Below are 23,192 nucleotides of genomic sequence, written 5' to 3' on the forward strand. Positions count from 1 at the left end.
AGAGTCAAGAGCATTTCAAGCCATTGTGACCCCACAGCTCAGCACTACTCATTGGGCATGTCTATATATGCATTAATGCGCTTTTGTTAATATGCATTAAATCTAGTACCTCTGGACGCCTATACATGACTGAGGAGGCTGCTGGAGCATGGCAATTACTGCTGTCCAGTAGCCTTCTACATCTTCTGTATCAGTGTCCTCATGCTTAAAAATGGCGGCTGGGGTGTTTGAACTAAAACTCATTGAAGAAGCTTAAGTTCAAGTGCCCCTGCTGCCATGTTGAAGTGCAGGGACGCTGATACACCAGATGCGGCATCACTTTTCATTAGAGTGGCTCTTGGAGCTGCTCTAATTAAAGCATGGCACCATACACCCCCATCCCTGGGGCACATGTAAAATTGTCTTCCATTGTGAGCTACCAGGAAAATGCACATTAGCCTGGCTTAATGTGCATTAACTAAAGAGCATGGTTTTTAAGTGATGCCCAATGTGCATTAAAATAGGCTAATGCTCATTAAAGCACACGTGTAGTTGCCCCCAGCATGTGCGTGTACTCCAGATACCGCCAGCAAAGGATCTGTGCACTAGATGTTGTTGTCATGACTCCTGAGATGTTCTTGGAATGGGTGCTCTTGTCATTAGTCCTGGGATGCTTCAAAAATGTATAGGCAGGTAAGGTTCTTTGGGTAGATGTGATATCTTTTATTAGACCAACTGAGTAGATGGAAAAAAGTTCTTTGCAAGCTTTTGGGTACAATCACTCTTCTTCAGGCGTAGGAAGTCTCTGCTGATCTGAGGCTGCAAGGAATGAAAGAAGCTAAAAGTGTGACAGGATGTCAGTGAGAATGTAAATAAGTAGAAATTAGGAAAACAGAAGGTAGAGCAGGGAAGCGAGGGGGGAAAAAGCAGTGGGGTGGAAGGCAGGGGGGAAGGCAAAGGCAAGTTAGGGAGTCTGTCTTACTCATCTTTGCCTTTTTTTCCTCCCCGCTTTTTAAAGTGCCTAGAGCATCTCACATATCAATGTCCCTCTGCTTCTAAATCATGATGGGGGGCATTATTCTAAAGCTTGTTGAATGCCATTATTTCATTTTTTGGGTGGTTGAAGGCACCTGATCTTTGGCCTCACAGCTCACAATGTACTTTAGGCATACAATCTGTAACGTGGCAAACATTCTGATATGCCTCACTGCTGCTTTAATATACCTTATATGGCACTTCCCTGGATCTTAGGTATTCTGTTTATTTCCTTTATACCAAATATCTCATAACAATCCATGGGTTAATTGTTTTGTTTTGGCCATCGCTTCTTAACTTAGAAATCTTAAAATGACGTGTAGAGGACAACGAATAGCCAATACTAACTCCTCTTATAGAAGAATTACAAGTATTGATTTTGGCTAGTGGCTTTCCTGTATGAGTATCCAATACAGAATTATGTTTAGACGTAACGCCCATAATGCAGACTTCACGCTCTTCACTTAAATAAAGCTCTTGTTAGAGTTAAGAGGTGTTTGTGTTATATAAGAAAGCAAGAAGGAGTTACAGACACGTTAGCCTATATGTTCATGATGCTGCCTTTTACATTGGAAGTGGTGCCAATCCTAAAGGTGTTATTGTATGTATATTATATGAAAAGGGAACAAGGATAGTTTGCATGTAATTAAAGGTGTGTTCCTGCCATAAGAAGAAAATATTTTTAAAATAGTTTATACCATTCTAATCAAATGCTGAAAATTGTTTTATTTTAAGGAATCATCCTCCCAAAGACAGTCTTTTTGGGAAAGGCATTCCATTCCATTTTCAAATAATTTTGTTTTTATTACAGTTATCTCATATGGATAGGCAAAACTGCAAGCAGGTCATAGCCTAGGGACTGAATCTGCCGAATGTACAGTGTAGCAAATTTCACAAGTACTAGTTAAGGATGTGCTGCCCTAAAGCTATGATCAGTGAGTGAGTGATCACTCTTGTAATGTTTCCCATAGGCACCATGGCACTCATATATTTTTTTGTGGCTATATCATGTATTTTCTTGGGTCTATTATTTCTGAAGTTATGTGTATGGAGTGTTTCTATAATTTATTTAAAGTTAAATAAATGTTCTTGTTTCAGAAAATAATTTAATCTTGCATCATATTCAAGTTAGTTTTCCTCTCATTCTCAGCATTTATTTTCATTTTCAGTATTTATTTCAGTATTTATTTTCAGTAAATATTGTTACTGATCACATATTTGTCTCCTTCACACTTCTGAAAATCCAGAGCAACTCCATTAAAATAAGTGAAAGTTACTGTTGATTTATACTAGCATAAATAAGAACAGAATTTGATAGTCTTAGTTCAAATACCATTGAACTACTGTTGCTAAAATCAAAATAAACATGTTTTGGGTCCCTGTGCGTGCATGTACATGAGATGTTTTATTGCACGTTAGACTAATCTAATGTGCAGTAAAGTGTCACTGTTTACATGCGCACAGCAATTACTTCACAGTAGAGTAATCTAATCTGCCACTTTCTAGTACCTATAGATACTGGTCCTACAAATCGGTATATTCAAACTAATGTGCTGAAGTGTGTGTATAGACACTGACAGAGAGCAAATTGCTTCTGGTCAGCCTAAGCAGCAGGGGGCTACAGGGGGTGGAGAGAGCTGTCCTGGTTCAGCGGGATACTGCCTGCCAGTTACGTGGAGATCGGAACCTGTCCCAATCTCCACGTGGCTGAGAGCTGTCCTGGCTAGCAGGCAGCTGCTTGGCAGCTATGTGGAGATTGGGACCTGTTCTGATCTCCACATGGTTGGCAGATAGCTGACTGGCAGCTGAGACAGCTCTTCTGCATGCAGTCCCTGTGCCCGGTGTCAGCCTGAGGCTGGCATCTGGGGGAGCCTGGAGCTCCCCCTGGCTGTTGTAGGAGGGGAGAGAAGGGCAGGAGCAGCTCTAAACTGAACTGCTTCCTTCAAGAGCAAATTTGCTCCCAATGGGAACACGTTCAGATGCATGTGGTCGGTGCAGTTTAATGCGCTTGAATTTTCTGCACAGAAAATTCAGGTGTATTAATTGCATGTGTAGACATGTATCTTCCCCTTGCTGTGCTTTTTTTTTCAAATCTCAGATTTCTCTCATTTTTGTAATGCACATGGAGACTACTTGACATTTAGCTAATATATGCTCAAAAATAGCATGATATCAATGTTGTTATTCATTGTGTATTTTTCAGGAATTATTTATTTAATATCATCTCTCAGCCATTTGGATCATACTGTGGTGTTTTTGAATGTTTCTGCACGGGATGGTGGTGGCCTTACCTCTGTCATTAATGCAGCCATCAAAATAAACATCCTTCAGACAACTTTGGCACCCGCTATTTTTGAGAAGCCACGGTATGCCTTTTTGGTTCCTGAAGATGTCCCTGAAGACACTCCTGTTGGAACTGTAAAGGCAAGAGCACCTACAAGTAAGTTGTCTCCTCAAATTACATTCTCATAAATTACAGCCTTTTTTTATTGTAACCGGTATAGAGACATATGCAGATAATCTCTGGGTTTTTTTAGCTCTTGTGTTATTTTTTCAATATACCAAGCTTACAGAATATAAAAGAAGTATGCTTAAGTTTAAATTAACTGGTATTATAGTTGCTATATAAAGAAGCCTTTTATAACAGAGATTCCTCAACTGTGAACCCTGTACAGGTTATCTGTAGAGTTGTTACTACTTCCACTTCCATATTTCCAGTTGTTAAATGGCATTAAAGCCAGCTAAAAATACATTAAAAATATGTTCCTGATACCACTTTTCCTTATAAGCAACAGCTTTAGTTGCCAAATGGACTATGACCTTTAGGAGTGGGGAGGTAGGCAGAGGCGTACCAATGCAACCAGGTGCCCAGGGTAGGTGCAACACATGGGGATAGCAGTAACTTCTGGCTTCTGTTGTGCTGTTGGCGTGATTATGGGTCTGCAGTGGCAGTATTTTTTTTGCCACTTCCCTCCCCCCCTCTCCCCAAGTTGGCACCTAGAACAGCTGCCCAGTTACCTAGCTTAGTTAAACTAGTAGAGGTGGGCACCACAATTGTGAATGTGCAGGGAGGAGTTGATGTGCTAAAGTGTGATGTGTGTTATGAAAAAGTCATATTAAGCCTGTACTTGAGCAGTAGTTGAGAATAAATAGAATGCGCAACAGTGTTAGACAGCTTCTTACTTCATGAGAAAACTTTCCCAAATTAAATGGGAAATTCTGGTAATCTTGTATCATTCTTTTGGTTAGATCCATTTTATTCTTTTTTGTTTCTTTATCATTTTTAGAACTAAAGGGCTCAAATCCTGCTAAAGCTGAATGCTGGTGATGCAGACTTAGAAATCCTACCCAAAGTGTCCAAGCAGCATATCAGTGATGCAGCCCTATATAGAGGAAAAGGAACAAGGGTTTTGTATGAATTCATTATCAACTAGATCTACCCACTTTTCCCTTTAAAAGGACAATATGTTGGCTATAAGAGCTACCACTAGGGCCATTGTTGTGGTCCTGGAGTGATTTTGCTAATATGCCATGTCTCAGTGGGAAGAGATGGGAAAGAGACTTCAGTGGAACAAATAGCAATTTCAGCCTAGGTACAGACATTCAAAAAGCCTGAGATGGAATCAGTTTAAGTTATGTGGTTTCTGTAAGTGGTGTAGTTTAGACTGATAGCTAATAGAACACACACTCACCCTTTGTTGGGGTTGGAAATCTTAGACCAGGTTTCTCCATTTTTAACCCAGTCTACATGGGCGCTGACAGATGTGAAAAACAAAAGAAAAGAAAACAAAACAAAACAGTGCTTTACTGGAAGAGGAAGCACGTTAGTTTGACCTGGCTCCCCAGTATCTGTATAGATTGGGCGCTTCAGCAGGACTTTTTTTGGCACTTTTGTCTAATACCTGATTCAATCAACTATTAGATAAAAAGCATCAAAAAGCCCTGCTGAAGCACATGATCTACGCAGATTTTGGGTGAACTGAGTCAAGCTAAGGTGATGCCTCTTTTGGGGATGCGCTATGCTTGGTGTAGGAGAACACTGAACTAAAAGTCAAGCACTGTTGGGTTGGGTTTTTTTCCACATCTGCAGCAGCCTGTGTGTTAAACTCCTGTTCTGTTATGAGTATAGACCAGTTTCCTATCAGTTATACTGGTAAAAGTGTAGTGTTTGTACCTGGCCTCTGTTGTCACAGAAGTCCATTTACAGTGAAGCTCAATGAGATGCAGTTCTTTCAGAATAATGCAATATTTCAATTCTGGTTGTCAGAAATCTCTGCTTTTAATGAACTCATTCTGTTAAATATGATTTACAGGAGATTTTCAATATCCTTTGTAATTAAAGGAAAACAAGAGAGCCATAACTCTCTACAAAGATTTAGCCTACAAATCAGGTGAAAATCAAACACTTTGTAAGTGAATAAACTGCATCCAGCCAGATCCAGGCTGTGTAGCATTCATTTTACTAAAGCACTTTAGGGATATGAACAAAGAAACATTAAGAAGAGCTCAGGAAAGAAAAGCCTCCGTAAAGAAGGTTCACATTTGTTCAGCTGATTCTAACAAGATACACTCTTCACAGATGTTCAACAGCATATTGTGTTAAGCACTCAGATTTATCAGTTGCATATTTTTTTACATTGCTTGTTTTTGTGCCCATCTGTAGATTCTTTAGAAGTGATCTCTTACAGAATTTCCTCTGGTGACCCTGATGGAAGATTTTATATTGACCCACAGTTTGGTATCATTCGCACCAAAAAAAAGCTGGACCACGAAGCTCAGGCTGTCATGGTGCTCACAGTCCAGTCTCAGTTGGGTAGTTCTCTTGTCTACAGTAGCACCCAAGTCAATATATCTGTGATTGATGTCAATGACAACCACCCAGTATTTCTTACAGGGTCTGACAAAATAATTATATCACAGAGCACACCACCTGGCACAGCTCTGTACATTGCTCATGCAGATGATAAAGACAGTGAGCTAAATGGCCTAGTCAAATATAATATTGCAAGCAAGCAGTCCAATACATTTAACATTGATCCAAGCCTTGGGGTGGTGTACCTCACAAAAACCCTGTCTGCAGATAAGCAAAAAGAGTACACTCTGCCCATAGCAGCTGAAGACCATGGAAGTCCTCCTTTGATTTCTCTTTTAACACTGACAGTGATTGTTGAAGAGCAAAAGATGAGCTCGATTTTGACTTTTGAAAACTTGATATATCAAGTGGAAATCAGAGAGACATCTTCCCTAGATACCAAAATTCTCCAAGTTCAAGCCCATGCACTAGATCCAGAGCACACTGCCTTCACAATGATATATTCCCTAGAGCCTAGCACAGACTCTGCTGCATTTCGAATCAACCCTGAAACTGGCTGGATTTACCTCCGGAAACATCTAAACTATGAATCTACACAGATGTACAGTTTTAGAGCCCTTGTCAGCAGCCCAGAGGACAGCTCAAGGCAAAATGCAAGCACGTCCGTGATAGTTAATGTTGTGGATGAAAATGACAATTCCCCCATGTTCTTGCATGATATCTATTTTTTGGAAATTGAAGAAAGTCCAGTTCCCCGAGGGGTGGTTGGCATCTTCACAGCGATTGACAGAGACTCTGGAAGAAATGGACAACTTTCCTATTTCCTTTTGTCTGATGGAAAATATTTTAAAATTAATTCCAATACAGGTAACACTTCATGATTTGTAATCTCCCTACTATGTCTTTTGGAAGAAAGCATTCTGCTAAGGGAAAAATGTGTAAAGGCTAGAACAGAAGTTCCCAAACATTTTCTTATTGCATGCCTCCTTCCAGATTTACCAGCTGCCCACCTACCCCTGCCAGCATACGGTTTATATTTTAACCCCTTAAATGCCCATTATTGTTATAATGAAAATTAAATCTGCCATGATGCCGTTTGGGACCCCCTGGAATAGAAAGTATTGTGGATTTCTTGGGTTGGTGTATATGTATCCTAATTTAAAGCCTTAAAATGTATCATGTCAGGGATGACTTGCCCTGGGTGAACCCATGATGACATGAGCTTCAGGTCACACAAGTTTGTAAACACACACACACACACACACACACACTGTGGTTAGCCTGTAAGGTGCAAATCTACCCTGTCTTCTTCTACTTGACTTCAGACTATGGCTAACTGTCTCTTTGTTCAAGTTGGACACTGGAGCTCAAATTACTATTTTATCAGAACACAAATATAGAAAGTTAAAATTGAGCCCAACAAAGGTAAGTCCAACAAACATCAAAATAACTGGCTATTCAGAAATAAATATCTGTACATGGGGCAGGGGCGGAGTGGGTGAGCGCTGCAGACTCAGGCTCCCACCCTGTTGCCCTTCCCCCCAGACCTCTGCAGCCCACATGTGTGACCCTGGTGGTACAGGGCAGAGCGTGGCCGCGCAGGAGAGCTGCTTGCTGCTGTGAGCTCCACACAACCCTGGTGATGCATCCCTTGTGTGCACGGGGGCAGCGTTGGCAGTGGCATGGGGCTGTGCCCCTCACTGCTGCTGAGTGCAGGGGACGCATCACCACAGCAGTACAGAGCTTGTAGCGGCAAGAGCTTTTCTGCACAGCTGTGCTCTACCCTGCAGCACTGGATCACACCAGCTGGAATACAGGGGCCCCAGGGGAGGGTAGCAGGGAGGAAGCCTGAGCCCACAGTGGGCAGCTTGCCCCACCCCGGCTCCATGCACACATCTGGGGGGTGCAGATCCCCACTGCTCCCTGCCCCCCAAGTGCATGCCACCCATGGCTGCATCCCACCACCCCTCTCCATCCTCTGAGTGAGTCGCCTGTGGCCCTGTCCCACTCTCCACTTGGGCCCTGTAGCCATGCATTGTTTCCCCAGGCCCCAAGCTCCACACACTGCCTGGCTGGGCAGCAGCCCCAGCTGCAGCCCTGCCCAACTCCCTCCCTCCCTCCCTATGGGAGCCTCTTCCCCTGCTCCCCACCCCTGCACTTACCTGTGGGAGCTGCTTTACAGGCTGCCTGGTGGCCATGTGCATGCACATGGCTCCCCTGCCTGACCGCCCTCCTCCCACTTTCCCTAGCCCCCTGCAGGCTGGAACTCTGCTAGACTGCAAAGGCCTTGCTGCAAAATCCATGGGTGTCTCTGCTAAAATGAGAAATCCCTGTTTTATTCCAGTAAGGGGGGAATCTGTGTTTTATTCCATTTTTCCATGGGAAACAAAAAACCCGGATCCCTGCTGATAGCTTATACGACACGAATCTGCAGTCTGAGATTCCACTCTGCCGTGGTGTCAAAGATATGGTCCGCAGGCTGGATTCAGCATGCAGAGCCATATCATCCAGCCCTCAGTACTGGCCCTGTGCATGGCAAGTTTGGACACCTTTCTTCTACTACATGCTGGATCCAGCACCTTTGGCACCCTCTCTTGATGGCTGCACACAATGTCCACTCCAGATGGTCCTAGGCAGGCATCACATGCAGTTTGGGCCCTGGACTGTTCAGAGCAGGCTCTGCATGCAGTGCAGTTCCAGACCAGCCACAGCGGGCACAGGATCACACATGGGGAGGCGGGGTGGGGGAGGTGGTTCCATGGGCTCCCTCATGCCAGATCCAGCTCCCACTTTGGCTCCTACACACAGAGCCCACTCCAATCAGTACAGGACCTGCATTGAACATGGCTCACATCCTGATCAGGCCAGAGTGGGTGCTGTGTGCGGCTCATGTCCTGATCCAGCCAAAGCAGGCACTGTGGGCACTGGATCTGGAATTGGGGTGGAGGTCCATGGGCCCAAGCCAGCCCATAGGGCTGGCCCTGCAATGTTCATCCAACTGTGGACGGGTCCCATGCAGCTCACCTGACCCACAGGGCTAGATGAGTTTGATACACCTGCACTTTGCAAATGCCCTGCATTCCCATCTTCTAGCTGTTCTAGAATTCCAAAATAAAACTGCTGTTTCAAAACAAGGCCTCTTAGAATAGACTTACAAAAGTTCAAAGGTAAGCAGAGAGAGAGTATAATAGAGAAGGTCTCAAAATTGCATAATATGAGTTAATCTAACAGAAGATCTTCAGTCACTTAAAAATCAGATATGCTTGAGTGCAGTTGAACATCTGGAGAGAAGACTGTCAGATTTGTTCCCTGGGACCTACAGCCTCAGGGTATGGTGGAGGTAAGGTTTTCTAATTATCATCAGTATTGAGAGTTTTCTAACCCTTAAGATCAGTCAAGATAAGATAGGGCCATTTGCCCATGAGTTAAGGGCTACATTGTATGTTCTCATTCCTGGAATATAATGAAGAAAACACCAGATAGTTTATTTTAAAGCAGCCATTCTGTATGATGTTCCATTACATGAAATTCAGGGACCTGGGTCTTGTGAAGACCATAGTATTACCATGAAATACATGATCAGACTTGGATTATTTGAGTGTTTTTGTGAGAGCAAATATAGTTAGCTGGGGTTTTGCTATATGCAGTATGCACCATTATTTTACATTGTGTGAGGTACATTGCACTGAATTTTATGTAGTATGTTAAGATTATATATTATGATTTATGTTAATTCAGTACTTCTGTCCCTTTTTCCTTCCATTTCTTTTTTCATCAGGTGAAATTACAAATGGTGTTGCATTAGATCATGAACAACAAGCCCATCACCAATTGGTCATACTAGTGACAGACCATGGAGTTCCACGACTTAATGCCACAACAACCATATATATCTCAGTTACTGACATCAATGATAATCAGCCTATCTTTCCTCAGATCCCATCTGGAAAAGAGCTAGATATCAAGGTTTGTAATAACTAGTTAAGTGACCTCCTAAAGATCAGCCAGAGTGTTGTTTTGAGTACCACCTTGTGGTATAAAACTTGAATTGTAAATGAGATTTCCCTACTAATTTCAATTTAGACTTCAGTGTTAGGTTTAATGAAATAAAGTCCGAAATAAACTGTTTTGTGGTGAATTCATTCAGTTTAACACTAATTTCATTTGTAATATGCACTTCTAAACAAGCTATTTGATGACAGGTTTTGGAAGGACAACCAGGAGGCATGCTTGTCACCACTATGTTTGCAAAGGACCTTGATTCGGGAAACAATGGTATAGTGTTATTTTCAATAGCACCAGGTAAGAATTGATAACTGTGACGCACAAAAGAAAAGGTACTGAAGCAATGAAAGGATTAGTGGAGCCAGTTTGCAATCTTTCATTCTTATTTAGACGTATGCCCTATTACAATATTCCAACACAGTAAAGGGGCTTTAAAGCAGGAGTTGGCTACATTTACACTATAAATAGGAATTGGGTCATACCACAATATTTGAGGAGGCATGAGCAGACATTGTCTTTCCCTTCACCCTCTCTCTTGTTTTCCCAGAAACTTAGTTGTTCCCAGTGAGGGATGGCGGCAGAGCTGTTATAAACTGCAGCTCACGCAAGATTAAGACTGTAATTGTCCAAAAGCATATACAGCGCAGTTTAAGGTTTCAGTCAGTTATGGGCAACTGTTTAATATCTTAAAAGAAAAATGATCTCTTCTTTCCCATGACCAACTTAAAATCTTCTTGCTATAGGAGTCCATAGCAGTCTGAGAAAGCGATCAAAGGGATCAAAAAATAATCTGGGCGAGCAATGACGCTTATGTTCTTTAGTTCATGTTTCACCTTTTATTTAGCAGCAGATTCTCTACATACTGTTTAATAGTCTGAAAACATGTTGGTTTGCTTGCTTGCTTGCTTTTCATTTTCACCATACATCCATTAGTACCTCACCCCAGTTAAGTTTCCAGTGAAATCAGTGGGAAAACCATCTAAGATTTCAGCAAGAGAATGAGTGGGACATTAATGTTGATTAGAGATGTAGATGTGTTCTTTCTGTGTGTCTGACATAATGTACTTCATCTGTTATGTAGGACACTGCTTTACTTCTAACAATGAGGAAAACATGACAGGTCCTCCAATTTTGCTACATTATTTGTCCAAGAATACAAAATGTGTTAAGAATAAAATTTGATTTCTGAAAAACTATCAGTGAGGAGTTCACATACAGATGCTATAACTTAATTTTTTTATACCCTGCTTTGTATCACAGGATCTAGGAGTCCATATCTTTCATGCTTAGTATTGTCAATCTATAGTATTTGATATATAAAATATAGTATTTGATTGAAAACAGCTCTTATGTCTCTGAGTTGTACATTTTTCCAACAGCTCTTTTCTGAATAGTTAGAACTCAGCGTTGTGCCCTGACCAGTTTATACTTGTCATGATTATTTGTTATTGCAAAGTAAAGAATAAAAATGAAAGTGCCACAAAAGTGCATTACTTCTCACTCTGAAAGAGAGAGAGGTAGTTAGAGTTATCTCTGCAAAATAATACCTTTTATTTAGTACTATGTAATAATTAGAAGAGTCTAAGAATTAAAACATATGGAACCAAATTGTCACTTCTTCGAAGGAGACCAAAGAGGACTGTAAACACCTTTAGGTTGAACTGAAGATTTTCAAAAAATTATACCCTCTATCAAGAAAGTGGTGGGAGCTGCTGAGTAGGCAACAGCCAAGGCCTCTCAATCTTGTACAGTCAGAACAATCCAAGACTGCTAAAGGCAGAGCCACTCTTCCTGGAATAGCTGTCCCTCTCCTTATCTCTGTAGCCTTCCTTCTCTTAAGCAATACAGTGGATTCTCCCTAGCTAAGAGCAGGTGTTCAATAAGCTCCTGGCAGAAGTGCTATAACTATTGCACTTTACTTAAAGTGTTATAAGTTAGAGCAGGAATGACTGGAACAGACATGGTGGGGGTTCAGTGCCTGCCTGTCCTGGGCAAGGCCAGCAGGTGGGGAATGCTCCTGCATGGCTCCCTACGCCCTCCACCCCACCTGGCAGCTGTCAGTAAAGGCTGGGATAAAAAAAGCAGGGAATGGAGCCCCTTGCCACAGCTTGCTGACTGAGATCTCAGGGGGTGGAGCCTGGCTGAATCCATGTGGCAGAGGGGTCCCCTTCCCCCCAACTGCCCCGGCTTTGTGACACCTGCAGCACAGGGCTGCCTGGCAAGCTTTTTGCTGCACCAGGAACTGGGGCAGGGGGGAAGGAAACCCCCTCTGCCGCACGGACCCGACCTTCCTGAGACCCCAGTCAGTAAGCTGTGCGGGGAGGGGGCCTCATGGCAAGGAGGGCTCCCTTTTTGGTTTGGCGAAAAACCAGCCAGCCAGCCCTGCATTGCAGCTCCTAGCTGCTGTTGTCAGGAGGCTTGGGGAGGGGAGCCCACATGGGTGAGGGGGAGGCTCCTTTCCCCTTCTGCCCCAGCCTATTGACAGCTGCAGCCAGAAGCTGTAGCATGGGGCTGCCTGGGCAGCTTTTTGCCACACTGGGAACTGGGTCCAGATAAAGAAACTGACCCAGTTTCTCTCTGCCACATGGACCCAACCCCACCAAGACTTGGGAGGATGTGAAGCCCACAGGCTTGGGAGGATGGTGATCCATGCAGCAGAGAGGCTTTGTTCCTGCACCCCCATACTGGGTTTTGCTGGGAAGAGACAAAGCCTTTTCTGTGTCCTCTCTGTGACAGCCCAGGGACAGGGCTGGGCTGGTACTTGCTCAGAGCAGACAACCACCAGCCAAGGTTAACAAGCTACCCAGTGAGGGGCATCTAGGATAGTAGCAGAATGCAACTCACATTGAAGCATGATGCATGTGGTACAGACATTCAAAAAAACACTCTAGTCTAAAGCGTTTTAGTCTACCACATCCATCAATGGTTATCTTAAAGCAGGATTGGCCGTAATCTCCCTACAAAGGCCAAATATATAGATTAAAAAAATATACTCTAATGAATAGATTTATTTGAACAGATAAAGAAAACTTAAAAATAATGTAAAAATTTCCAAACCCTGCAAACATGAAACTAGCTATTTTGCAGTTAAAGAAATGTGGAGACAGCTGAACTTCTCTGATACTAATGTTTTATTATTAGGCTCAAGACCTTTTACATCTGTTCTTCTATTTATTAGTAACATTCTTATATTCTTACATGGCTTATATTTAAAAGTAGAAAATCAAGAATAGTGATGGACTTTGTGGTCTTGGATTATTGTTCAGTGCTGGTGCAACAAAGAAATATAATGTGATTAATTTTGGTACCTATAAAAACACAAGTTTCAAGTTAATTGGCAATCTGTATGCAAAGCAGTGATTTTTTTCAACTTTTAAGAGATTGCCATAAGATCAAGAGTTACATGCCTCAGTGTCAGCTGTGTAGCTCCCAAGCTCTGCAGGGATGCCAGTCACTGAGTAATTTTTAATTTTTTTAACACCCTTAAGGAATTTCCAACTAAAAAAAAGATTAAATTATGTAGATAAGTTGACCATAAATGTCTAACAGCTATTTAAGGGGAGAAGTCAGAACAAGCATTCAGGATTGAAATCTAGGTATATTTTCATACTGTGAGATTTAGCATAGATATGATTCTCATTAGTAACATAGTTAACTTGTCAGAGGGTGGCAAGGATCACATCCAGAGGCCTAGGATTTGACAAAGGGGGCATGGGGGTGGCCACCCCAGCTGCAGAGGTGGCTGCACCCCTGCTCCCACCCTTCTCCTCTGGTGCAGGCAGGAGCCTCTAGGGACCTTTCAAAGTTCCCAAAGCACGTGAACATCCCTGCCTTCCCCTCCAAGCTCAGGGCACATCCTCCCCTTCAGTCATTTTCACCTCCAGTGCCTACTGCTTTCCCCACTGTCCCCAGGGGCAGGGGAAACTTCAGAGCTGCTTCTTGCCCACTGCAGATACTTGCCCTAGGTGGGAACAGCAGCAGCTACAATGGGGAGAGGGTGACTTTCCCCATATTACCAGGTCCCTGCAGGAGCAGGTGCAAGGAGCTGCTGCTGCTGTAGCTGCCCTAGTGGAACCCAGCTTTCATGAGGCACAGTTAGAGTGGGCAGGAGCAGCTCTGAAGAGTCCCCTGCCCTAGGACTGCAGGAAAAGCATCTGGGGCGGATGGGGGATAGAAGAAGGTGGGGGCAGGGCAGAAGTGGTATCTCTGAGCACAAAGGTGATGGAGGGATTCTCTTCTGCTTTGGAGGTTTTTTTAAGTCCCCAGGTGCTTCAGCACCGCAGTCCAGTCTGAAACGGCATTGCAGATGTGCCACTGTACCCCCTCTGGATCCATCTCATATCACATCTGTCATAGACAAGTACAAATGGCAGTCCGTATTCTCTAGGGCAGGGATTGACAACCTTTTTTTGCTGCCATGGGATAGAAAGTGCAACCCAGTCCCCTGTTGCAAGCCAAAACTTTGTACCTCCCAATGTGCCCAGGTCACCTGCACTTCTTATGACCCCAGGCCCCTGGTACCCAGCCCCTTTGCAGCCTTTTTCACAGGCATAGTGCAGGGAGGTCTGTAGAGTGGGGTGCTGTGGAGGGGGGTGGACAGCACAGCACATCTATATGTCCCGTGACCCCTTGTGCTGCTCCAGGCTGAATTTGACATCTTTGTGGGCTGAATTCAGCCCATGGGTTGTAGGTTGCTGACCCCTGCTCTAGGGGAAGATGAAGCCCAAAGCACATCACAGGTGGGATTCCCGTGTGGATCCTGTAATATTCCTATTTGTGGGGGCAGGGTATGCCCCTGTCTTCCTCTTTTCTATCGAATACTGTTCTTTCCTCCTCAGTGTGAATTTAAGCTGAAGCTCCTGAGTTACATTTAAGTTCAGAGTGTGGTTGGGATGATCAAGGCTCAAAGCATCAGAAAACTCATTTAGAGCTTTTGTGTTGGATACAATTCCATTGGAAAATGGATAGAAAAAGAAAATAATAGTAGATGCTATTAGATATTGAGGCCCCTTACATTTGAGAATGATCAAATGATATTTTCCATGTTTTGGTAGAGTTGGGTTGATGATCCAAGAAAAATATGAGAGGCAAGGTTTTTTGTGGGTGATATCTTTTATTGGACTAACTGTGATGAAATGCCCTTCCTCAGGTCTTATATTTTAAATGGGTATGAAGCCCATGCCTGGAGTAAGACCTCAGGTACTTCATACCTAAAAGCTTGTCTATATCATTCCCAACTATAGAATGAAAGATATCAGTAACAGTTGTGACCCAGAAAAATCTTTTCTTCTTGCAAATGATATTTTGTGTTTAGATGACCTTAAGATTTTTTGGAACAGATTGCGGCTGCTCTTCTCTGAATGCCTGTGTCCAAATGGTTTGAGTGCTTCTGTTGCAGCTTGTGATAACATATTACGTGGTGCTCCTCAAGTATTTTCACCTCGCATCACTAGAAATTAACAGGGAAAGGAGAGCTACTTCTTATACGTTATGTCCAAATATCCCTGTTTGTCAAGCTTTGGTTGTGCTGATGTATTGAAGTAGGCGAGGTGGAAGAAATATTCTTTAATGCTTAAAGCTCCTTCTTTAAGGATATACAGAACTGATACTTGTACTTTGCAAGCACTTGTTCAGTGGGTGTGCTAACATGAGCTGGAGGCACACCACAATCAAAAAGCAGCAGAGCTGGGAAATTCAAGTTTTCCACCTCACCTTCAACCTTAAAAGCTGACAGAAGCCTGGTTTTTAGGTTTCACTATGAAAAGAGTGAACTAGTTGCTATGTTTGAGTGCAGATTTTCTGGACACATTTCACAAGACACAGTACTCCACAGATAGCATTTGAATGGCAGTTGTTGTTGATGCAAATCACATATATTGCAGTTGGGACTAAAAGCAACTTGCATAAACTGGATTGATATTATCTCTATCCAATTCATTTTTCTCAGCTTCTATATGAAAAGTTGCATATAAAATTAATGTAGTGTTGCATATAACAGATAAATGCATGACAGTTATAAGTGTCAGCAGGGGAAATTGAGGTTGGAGATTAGGAGGAGATTTCTGACTCTGAGAGTGGCCAAGCACTGAAACAGGCTACCTAGAGAAACTGTGGGATCTCTATCCTGGGGATTTTTCAAGAGCAGTTTAGACAGACGGATGATTGTGCCTTAAGCAAGGGGCTGGACTAGATGACCTTGTGTGCTCTCTTCCAGCCCTAATTTCTTATGATCCTATGATCTAGTTTTTTATAGCCCGGTGGTAGAAACCCTTGTAAGAAGTGGGAGGTACGAGGTCAAATCACCTATGGCTGGGAAGGGCTTAGAACCCAGGTTTCCTACTTCTCGTGTTCCAAGTTCTCTAATCCCTGGGGTAAAAGGTGGATCTAGCCACTACCATGCCTACTCTCAGAGTCAGGAAAAAGCATAGCGGATTGGAAATCAACAGAGGCACATAATACTCAGTTTGATTCACATGCCTAAGGGAGATCAGTTTAGACATAGTCCTCTGCTGAGTGTTTTATATTGGCTCTTTTTCTGAATTGTCCTTTACAGCTTCTCTCTTCTCCCCATCCTGTCATAAAGTATCTGTGCACTACACTTTAATTGGATTCTTCTTTAGAGGAACCAACGTTTTTCAGTGCATAGGGAGCCTAGGCACCTAACCCTGGTCAAATTGGATTACTTACAGCAACTCATCAACACTCCCTATGGGGCTTTGGGCAGTCGGGGAGCAGTGTTCAAGAGTGAGGTAGTGGGTGATGCTGATTTACTCCCTGCATGCTGCCCTGCCCTGTGGGGGTTTGGGGGGAATGTGCATGTGTGGGGGTGGGGGGGTGCCTGGGTGCTAGGTCCTGGGAGTCAGCCAAGGATGAGAGGAAGGAGGGGGAGGGGGGGGTGTTCAGCAGAGTTTGCCCAGGTGGTGCAGTCTGCGGCTGCTCCCGTGGCACTCCATGTGGGGCCGAACCCCTTATGGGGTAGCCTGTGCCACAGTCCCACTCACTGGCCCCAGCCCTGGCCACTGTGCAGCTTCTGGCAGGGCAGTTCTTGGTGCAGCTGCAACCAGCTGGGTGCGGTTCTGCTCCTCTTGCTTTCAGCAGGAGCCAACTGACTGAAGCTTTCCCTCCTCCTGCCCACTCAGAGCACTGCAGCAGGAGCAGGAGTGAGAGGAGGAGCTGCTGCTGGAAGCGAGGAGAGCAGAGTAGAGCAGAGCAGCACCTGGCCAGCTGCAGCCACACTGGGAACAGCCCTGCCAGAAGCTGCACGTGCTGGCCAGGGCCCAGGCTGGTGAGGCTGTTCTGCTCTCCTGACCTCCAGTGGTGCCCTTCTTCTCCTGCTTCTGCCTCTGCTGTGCCACTTCAGTGGGGCTGGTAGTGGGGGAAGCTTCAGACAGGCAGCTTCTGGCCCAGCACACAGGGCTCTGGCTCCAGCTCCCAGCCACCTGTCCACCTGCCTGTAGGCAGCTGCTCATTGCTCCAGGTAGGTGGAGCGGGTGGAAGACAGCCAGGAGCTGGAGCTGGCTCCCTACACACTGGAGCAGGAGCTGCCTAGCTGATGCTCCTCCTCACTTGGAGTAGCACAGCAGGGACAGGAGCAGGAGGAAGAGTCAGTGATGGAGGTGAGGGGAGCAGAATATCCCCACTGACCCAGGCCCTGGCCAGTGCATGCAGCTTCCGGTGGGGCTGTTCCCAGTGCAGCTGCAGCTGGCTGGGTACTGCTCTGCTCCCCTCACCTCCTTCTTCTTCTGACCCTGCTGCACTGCTCCAGGCGGGTGGGCAGGTGGGATGCTTCAACTAGGCAAATCCCACTGGAGGTGAGGGGAGCAGAGCAGCACTGGGAACGGCCCAATTGAAAGCTGCATGCCCTGGTCAGGGCCTGGGCCGGTGGTTGGGAGTAGGTGGGGCCTGGCCCTATGCAGAGTGCTGTGGAGGCAACTGTGGACCGGATTCAATAGCCTCCTATATTGCTTATTCAAAATATTAAGGTGCATATATTTTTCAGATGGAGTAAGGTAATTGTATACACAAATGGGCATTTATATGTGTAGCTATCTAATTTGTATGTGTAAATTTGGGGAACATAAACAGCTTCATGCTCAGTTAGGTGCTTATGAAAATATATCCTTCTTTTGGATATTTTCTATACTACATCTGTATCAGATTTATTGTTTTACCACAGCTTCTTTTTTGAATAGCAGCTGTATACTACATGATTTTGTAAGACACACAAACACACCTTATTAAAAATACATTTGGCAAACTGTTGTATACACAATATTTTAACATTAGAATTTCCCAGTTTTTAATAATGTATTGTAAGTAGCTGGGTTTTTTTCACATTTTGTGTTAACTGGGAGGTAGTTTATTGCATTACATTAAAGTGGAACCAAAAGGTTTGAATAGCTGTGTAGGTTTTAGCAATACTCCTTTGGTACTATTTTTTTGCCACTATAGAATAAATATTAGTATGAGGTAGTGGCTAGTGGTGATTCAAATGAGAACTTGCCAGTTATTGGCCATATGGCGACATTCATGAAACATAAAAGTATAGGTTCTAGCCATTTCTGATTTTGTTCTGGGATGAATAGCCATATGATTAAACTCTGTATAATACAAGTGTGGTTTTCATAGATACATGTTGAATTCCTGGTCAGCATGAATGCAGAGCTACATCATCATCATTGCATTTCAGTTGGAATAGACCAGGGACTTTTTGAATTTGGATTCTCATAACCAGTGAAGGAACCCAACACACCCTTTCCCTGGCACAGCTTATTTTTCCCTCCATGCAAGTTCAATTGATAAGGCTCCATCCTTTCTCTGCCTTTGCTTACTTATGCACTCAAGAGATAATGTAACAGGCCTAGATGGGTGTTGCCCACTTGTGCACAGATTACTGATGTAGGCATTGAAGTAAGCAAGTACTATATATTCTTTATCTCCTTTTTGTAGGTAGATAAATATTAGGGCTGTGCGAAGCTTCATTCCCTGATTCGATCTGGTGGAGATTTGGCCCGATTTGGTGGCCGAATCTCTGAATCCGAATCAAATCAGAGGACCCTTTAATCTCTCTGAATTGAATTGGAACCTTCTGAATCAATTCGGAGAGATCTGGAAAGATTAGGCATTTTGGACATAGACACAGCTTTAAAGGTTTTTTCTACATACTTCTAGGTACCAGGCAGCTTGTGAATGCTATGATGCTGAGGCACATGGAGTATCCCACAAAAGTGTGGGGTGCAGGGGGGGTCCCAGCGCACTTGGCAGCAGACCCGGAAGTGGACCAGAAGCATTTCCGGTCCACTTCTGGGTCCACCAAAAAGCGCGTGGGGCCCCCTCCCACACCGCTCCCGGTTCAGCAACTAGTGCCTCCTGGGTCAGGGGGGGGCACCTGGGGTCCCCCTGCAACTGATCACAGAGCCAGGAAGGTGTGGGGGGGGGGCCATGGCACACTCCCCAGTGGACCCAGAAGTGGACCAGAAGTAATTCTGGTCCACTTCCGGGTTCGCTGCCAAGCACATGCCCCCCTCCCCCCCGCATGCTTCTGTGGGATGCTCCATCTGCCCCTGCATCGCAGCATTCACGAGCTGTGCCTGGTACCTCAAGGTATGTAGAAAAAACATTTAAAGCTGTGTCTATGTACGAATCGCTGATTCTCTGAATCAGTATCAAATCTTCAGATTTGGATTTGGCCAAATTGAATTGGGGATGGTGATACAAATCAACAAATAGAATCACTGTCCCCAATTTGGGTCAAATCTGAATCCAAATCGAATAGGGACTGTTTCGCACACCCCTAATAAATATCTTAGAATTGAGCCCATTAGAAGCAGGTCAGAATAATCATGAGTTTAATCAGGAGAGGTGCTGGCCACCCCAGCTCCCATAGAAATAAATGGGAACTGCAGATTTTTTCACTTTGTAACATTAATTACAAAACATGTTAATAATATGTTACTATGGGGGCATTTGGACAATGGACATTGTATGTTCAACAGTTGAATTAAGAATTAATTCTTTCATTTTTTTTTTTCCTTTGTGCTATAGAAGAGAATTTAGGTCCCTTCCAGATTGATGCCAACAATGGTGAGTTAAGGACAACTGAATCTCTTTCATATAATCAGAGATCTAAATACAGAATAATTGTCACTGCAAGTGACCAAGGAATGCCTCCCCTTCAAGGACACGCAACTCTTAACATTCAGGTACCATTTTACTTAGCACAGATTAGAAACATGATGCTAGAATTTCAGTTCATTTAAAAATTGGAACACCAAAGGATAAGAATGTGGAAAATAAAATGTATGGTGTGAACTTGAGAGCCTGTTATCTCATGTTATGTCCTGGGATTTTTTCCAATCTTGATGTTGTTGAATGAGGAAATTGCAGCGGACAGATACATTTTCCTCATTTCATTTCCAGTATTATGGGTTGACTTGCAATTATAAGTCATATTCCAGCAGGAGGAGGTTATGAAATGAGGAAAAATATCCCATGAAAATAGCTAAAACTGGAGATCAAAGTAGGCAGAAGGAAAAGTAAATTTTAAAAGGAAAATACAGTGGATGATGTTTCCTCACTGTATCACACCTCTTCCTTTATTCAGCCTTCTCTTACACTTACAAGAACAAGAGGGTAGCCTACCCCCTCTTGCAGGCCTATATGGGAGCTGCAAAGTGACAAGCTTAGCCATGCAAGGAGAGCATTAAAGCCATTGTCATGTCTTTTTTGTAGCTAGTCACATATTACTTAGCAGAACCACAACAGAACTGTTTGGCAGGGCCTTCTGTAAACCCAGTGTGGACACAGGAACTCTTGGAGCCCTTTCAAAAGGGGAATGTTGCAAAAGGGTAGCAGGGGGTAAGTTCTAATTGTCATGTGTGAATGAGCTGAGAACAATTTAAAGACAGCAAACCTGCTCCAACTCTAACACTCCTTCATCTAGGGTTAAAGTTGGAGTAGGTTTGCTGCATTTGAATTGTTCTCAGCTCATTCTCACACACTGGTCAAGATGTACTAGCTTTTGAAAAGGTTCCAAGCTTTCCAATGGCCACACTCTTATATATATTACAAGGTGAATGCCACCCAGAATACTAGGCATATGTTTTCAATATGAAAGTTAATTTTAGGCAGCTTTAAAGGACATGCCAGTCATGTCCCAGTCAGAAGGCGAATGTAGCTCAACTGTTGAAGAATTTCTCTAATTTTAGACTATTACAATGGTATGTGATGTAGAAAATTCTATGGTGTAACCACCCCAAAATCAATTATCTCTTTATCTTTGGGAAAGTAAATAATGGCAAATATTCATAATAGTTAAATAAATGAAGGTGTTTAAGAGCACCACCAAAGAAAACACTATGGTGTTGCTTTTTTTCTCTGATACTCATGAGATTCAGTAGGAGAGAGAGAAGCTTTGTTCCTTACCCTATTGCAATCCTGAATGCAGTACAGGAAAAAAGATGAATCTGGGTAATGCCTTGCTGGATAATACTTTTGAAAGGTGGAATATTTGCTGAGGGTAGATTTTAATTCTTGTAAAATGTTTGGGGATGGTGTTGTAGCCATAAGCTATTAATAAGCTTAACAGCTGGTTAAATCTTCTTGTGACAGTATATCAACACTATGCCAGTAAAGTGGTTATTCTAGCCTTGATGTATATGAAAGCTAATGTGGTCTTCCATGCACAAACTACAAATGCTTAGATCCATTAATTAGTTATAAGAAAATACATTACAGTAATGCCAATAATTCAAAAGGAAAAAAACCCCACAATTTTTGTGCTTTTTCAGGTAATCCCACTTCCCAAAGGGAGTTCTATCTTTTATCAAGATATCAAGCACTTCATCATACCTGAAAATTTTAAGCCTGCACAAGTGTTGAGTTCTATAAAGTTGGCTGGTCATCGTCCACAAGCCAATAGAAAACAGCATTTTAGTATTGCTGAAGAAGATGACAATGTTCATTTTGAAATAGATAGTTCAACAGGGGAGCTCTTTCTTTCCAAGGAACTTGACTATGAAACAGTTTCTCACTTCCTTCTGAGGGTTGTTGTGAAGGATTGTAATAAGAATCCTCCACAAAACAATTCTGTTTTCCTCAATATTGATGTAGAAGATAAAAATGACCACTCCCCTTATTTCCAAGAGGATTTCATAGTGATTGGCATAGAGGAAAATGTACCTGTTGGCACCTTAGTATACACATTCAATGCAAAAGATGGAGACGGCAGTTTTCTGAACAGCAAAGTATGGTATTCCATTAAAATGACTGACTCTGGTGAAAATCCATTTCTCATCAATCCTTCATATGGCACCTTGATCACAGCAGTTCCGTTAGATAGAGAAGTCACTCGTTCTGTGGTCCTGACAGTGTCTGCAGCAGATCAGGCAGTAAACTTGACAGATCGCAGACTTGGATCCCAGACAGCAAAAATTGTCATTTTAGACATCAATGACAACCGTCCCAGTTTTGTGTCTTCTCCTCTTGCTTATGTCATGGAGGATGCAGAGATAGGCTCTCTGGTGCATCACATAATTGCAGAGGATCCAGATGAAGGAAGCAATGGACAAATTGCGTATCATATTCTATCAGGCAATGAAAACAACGTATTTATGCTAGATAAAATCACAGGTACTGTCAATTCTCTTCTGTTTTCTTCTATATATAATTGTTATATGGTGTTCACCACAACAGCATTCCAGCAATTCATTAAGCAGTATAACTAACATCTGTCACATGATTGTCTGCTCATCCTCTGCCCAGCAGAAGTGTCTGTATTTTGTCTTGACTTTTTTTACATACCAACATGCATATGTACCAATATGTTTATGTCAAAGGCAAGATCAAAGAAATATGCATTTCACTTAGAAAGGAAAGTAGCCATCCAGTAGTCCTCAGCTTTTGTGGGAGTATGTTCAACAGTCTTGTGCCAGTCCCATGAAACCTGGCTCCTGCACAAAAACTGCTATCACCATGACCATTTAAAACATGAATGCAATTTTCCTCAGAATATAAGACATTCATAATAGTAGTTATGGCCATTGTTTTAAGTTATGCTCTCATTCCCTATTTTCTTTGTGATTAGTGGCTGATGTTGTTTGTTTCTTTGGTTGACTGGTTGGTATTCCTTTGTTCTGTTTTGTTTCTGAAACACATGTAGCAGCCAAACTTGCCTTTCACCCTACTTTAACTAACATGGACACAAAAATATTTTTAAATTAAGATTTTCAAATGACTGATGAAAACCCTATCACAGGTGTGGATTAAATGCTACATTTCCTACACTACACTATAGAGAGATAACACACACACACACACACACACACACACACACACACAAATGTAGGGACCTACCTACTTT

At 43.1% G+C, this 23,192-nt stretch overlaps 1 protein-coding gene across 1 annotated transcript in view; it reads left to right on the plus strand.

Annotated features, from left to right (window-relative positions):
- Positions 1–23,192, plus strand: part of DCHS2 (dachsous cadherin-related 2) — a 201,443-nt gene that overhangs the window by 115,344 nt on the left and 62,907 nt on the right. Inside the window, exons 4-9 of the mRNA XM_006264105.4 lie at positions 3,218–3,454; positions 5,678–6,694; positions 9,606–9,793; positions 10,030–10,129; positions 19,877–20,034; positions 21,622–22,462. Coding sequence (XP_006264167.1) covers positions 3,218–3,454; positions 5,678–6,694; positions 9,606–9,793; positions 10,030–10,129; positions 19,877–20,034; positions 21,622–22,462 — 2,541 coding nt within the window. The remainder of the gene's footprint in view (positions 1–3,217; positions 3,455–5,677; positions 6,695–9,605; positions 9,794–10,029; positions 10,130–19,876; positions 20,035–21,621; positions 22,463–23,192) is intronic.

The sequence above is a fragment of the Alligator mississippiensis genome, chromosome 2 (genome assembly GCF_030867095.1).
Source record: "Alligator mississippiensis isolate rAllMis1 chromosome 2, rAllMis1, whole genome shotgun sequence".
NCBI classification, from domain to species: domain Eukaryota; kingdom Metazoa; phylum Chordata; order Crocodylia; family Alligatoridae; genus Alligator; species Alligator mississippiensis.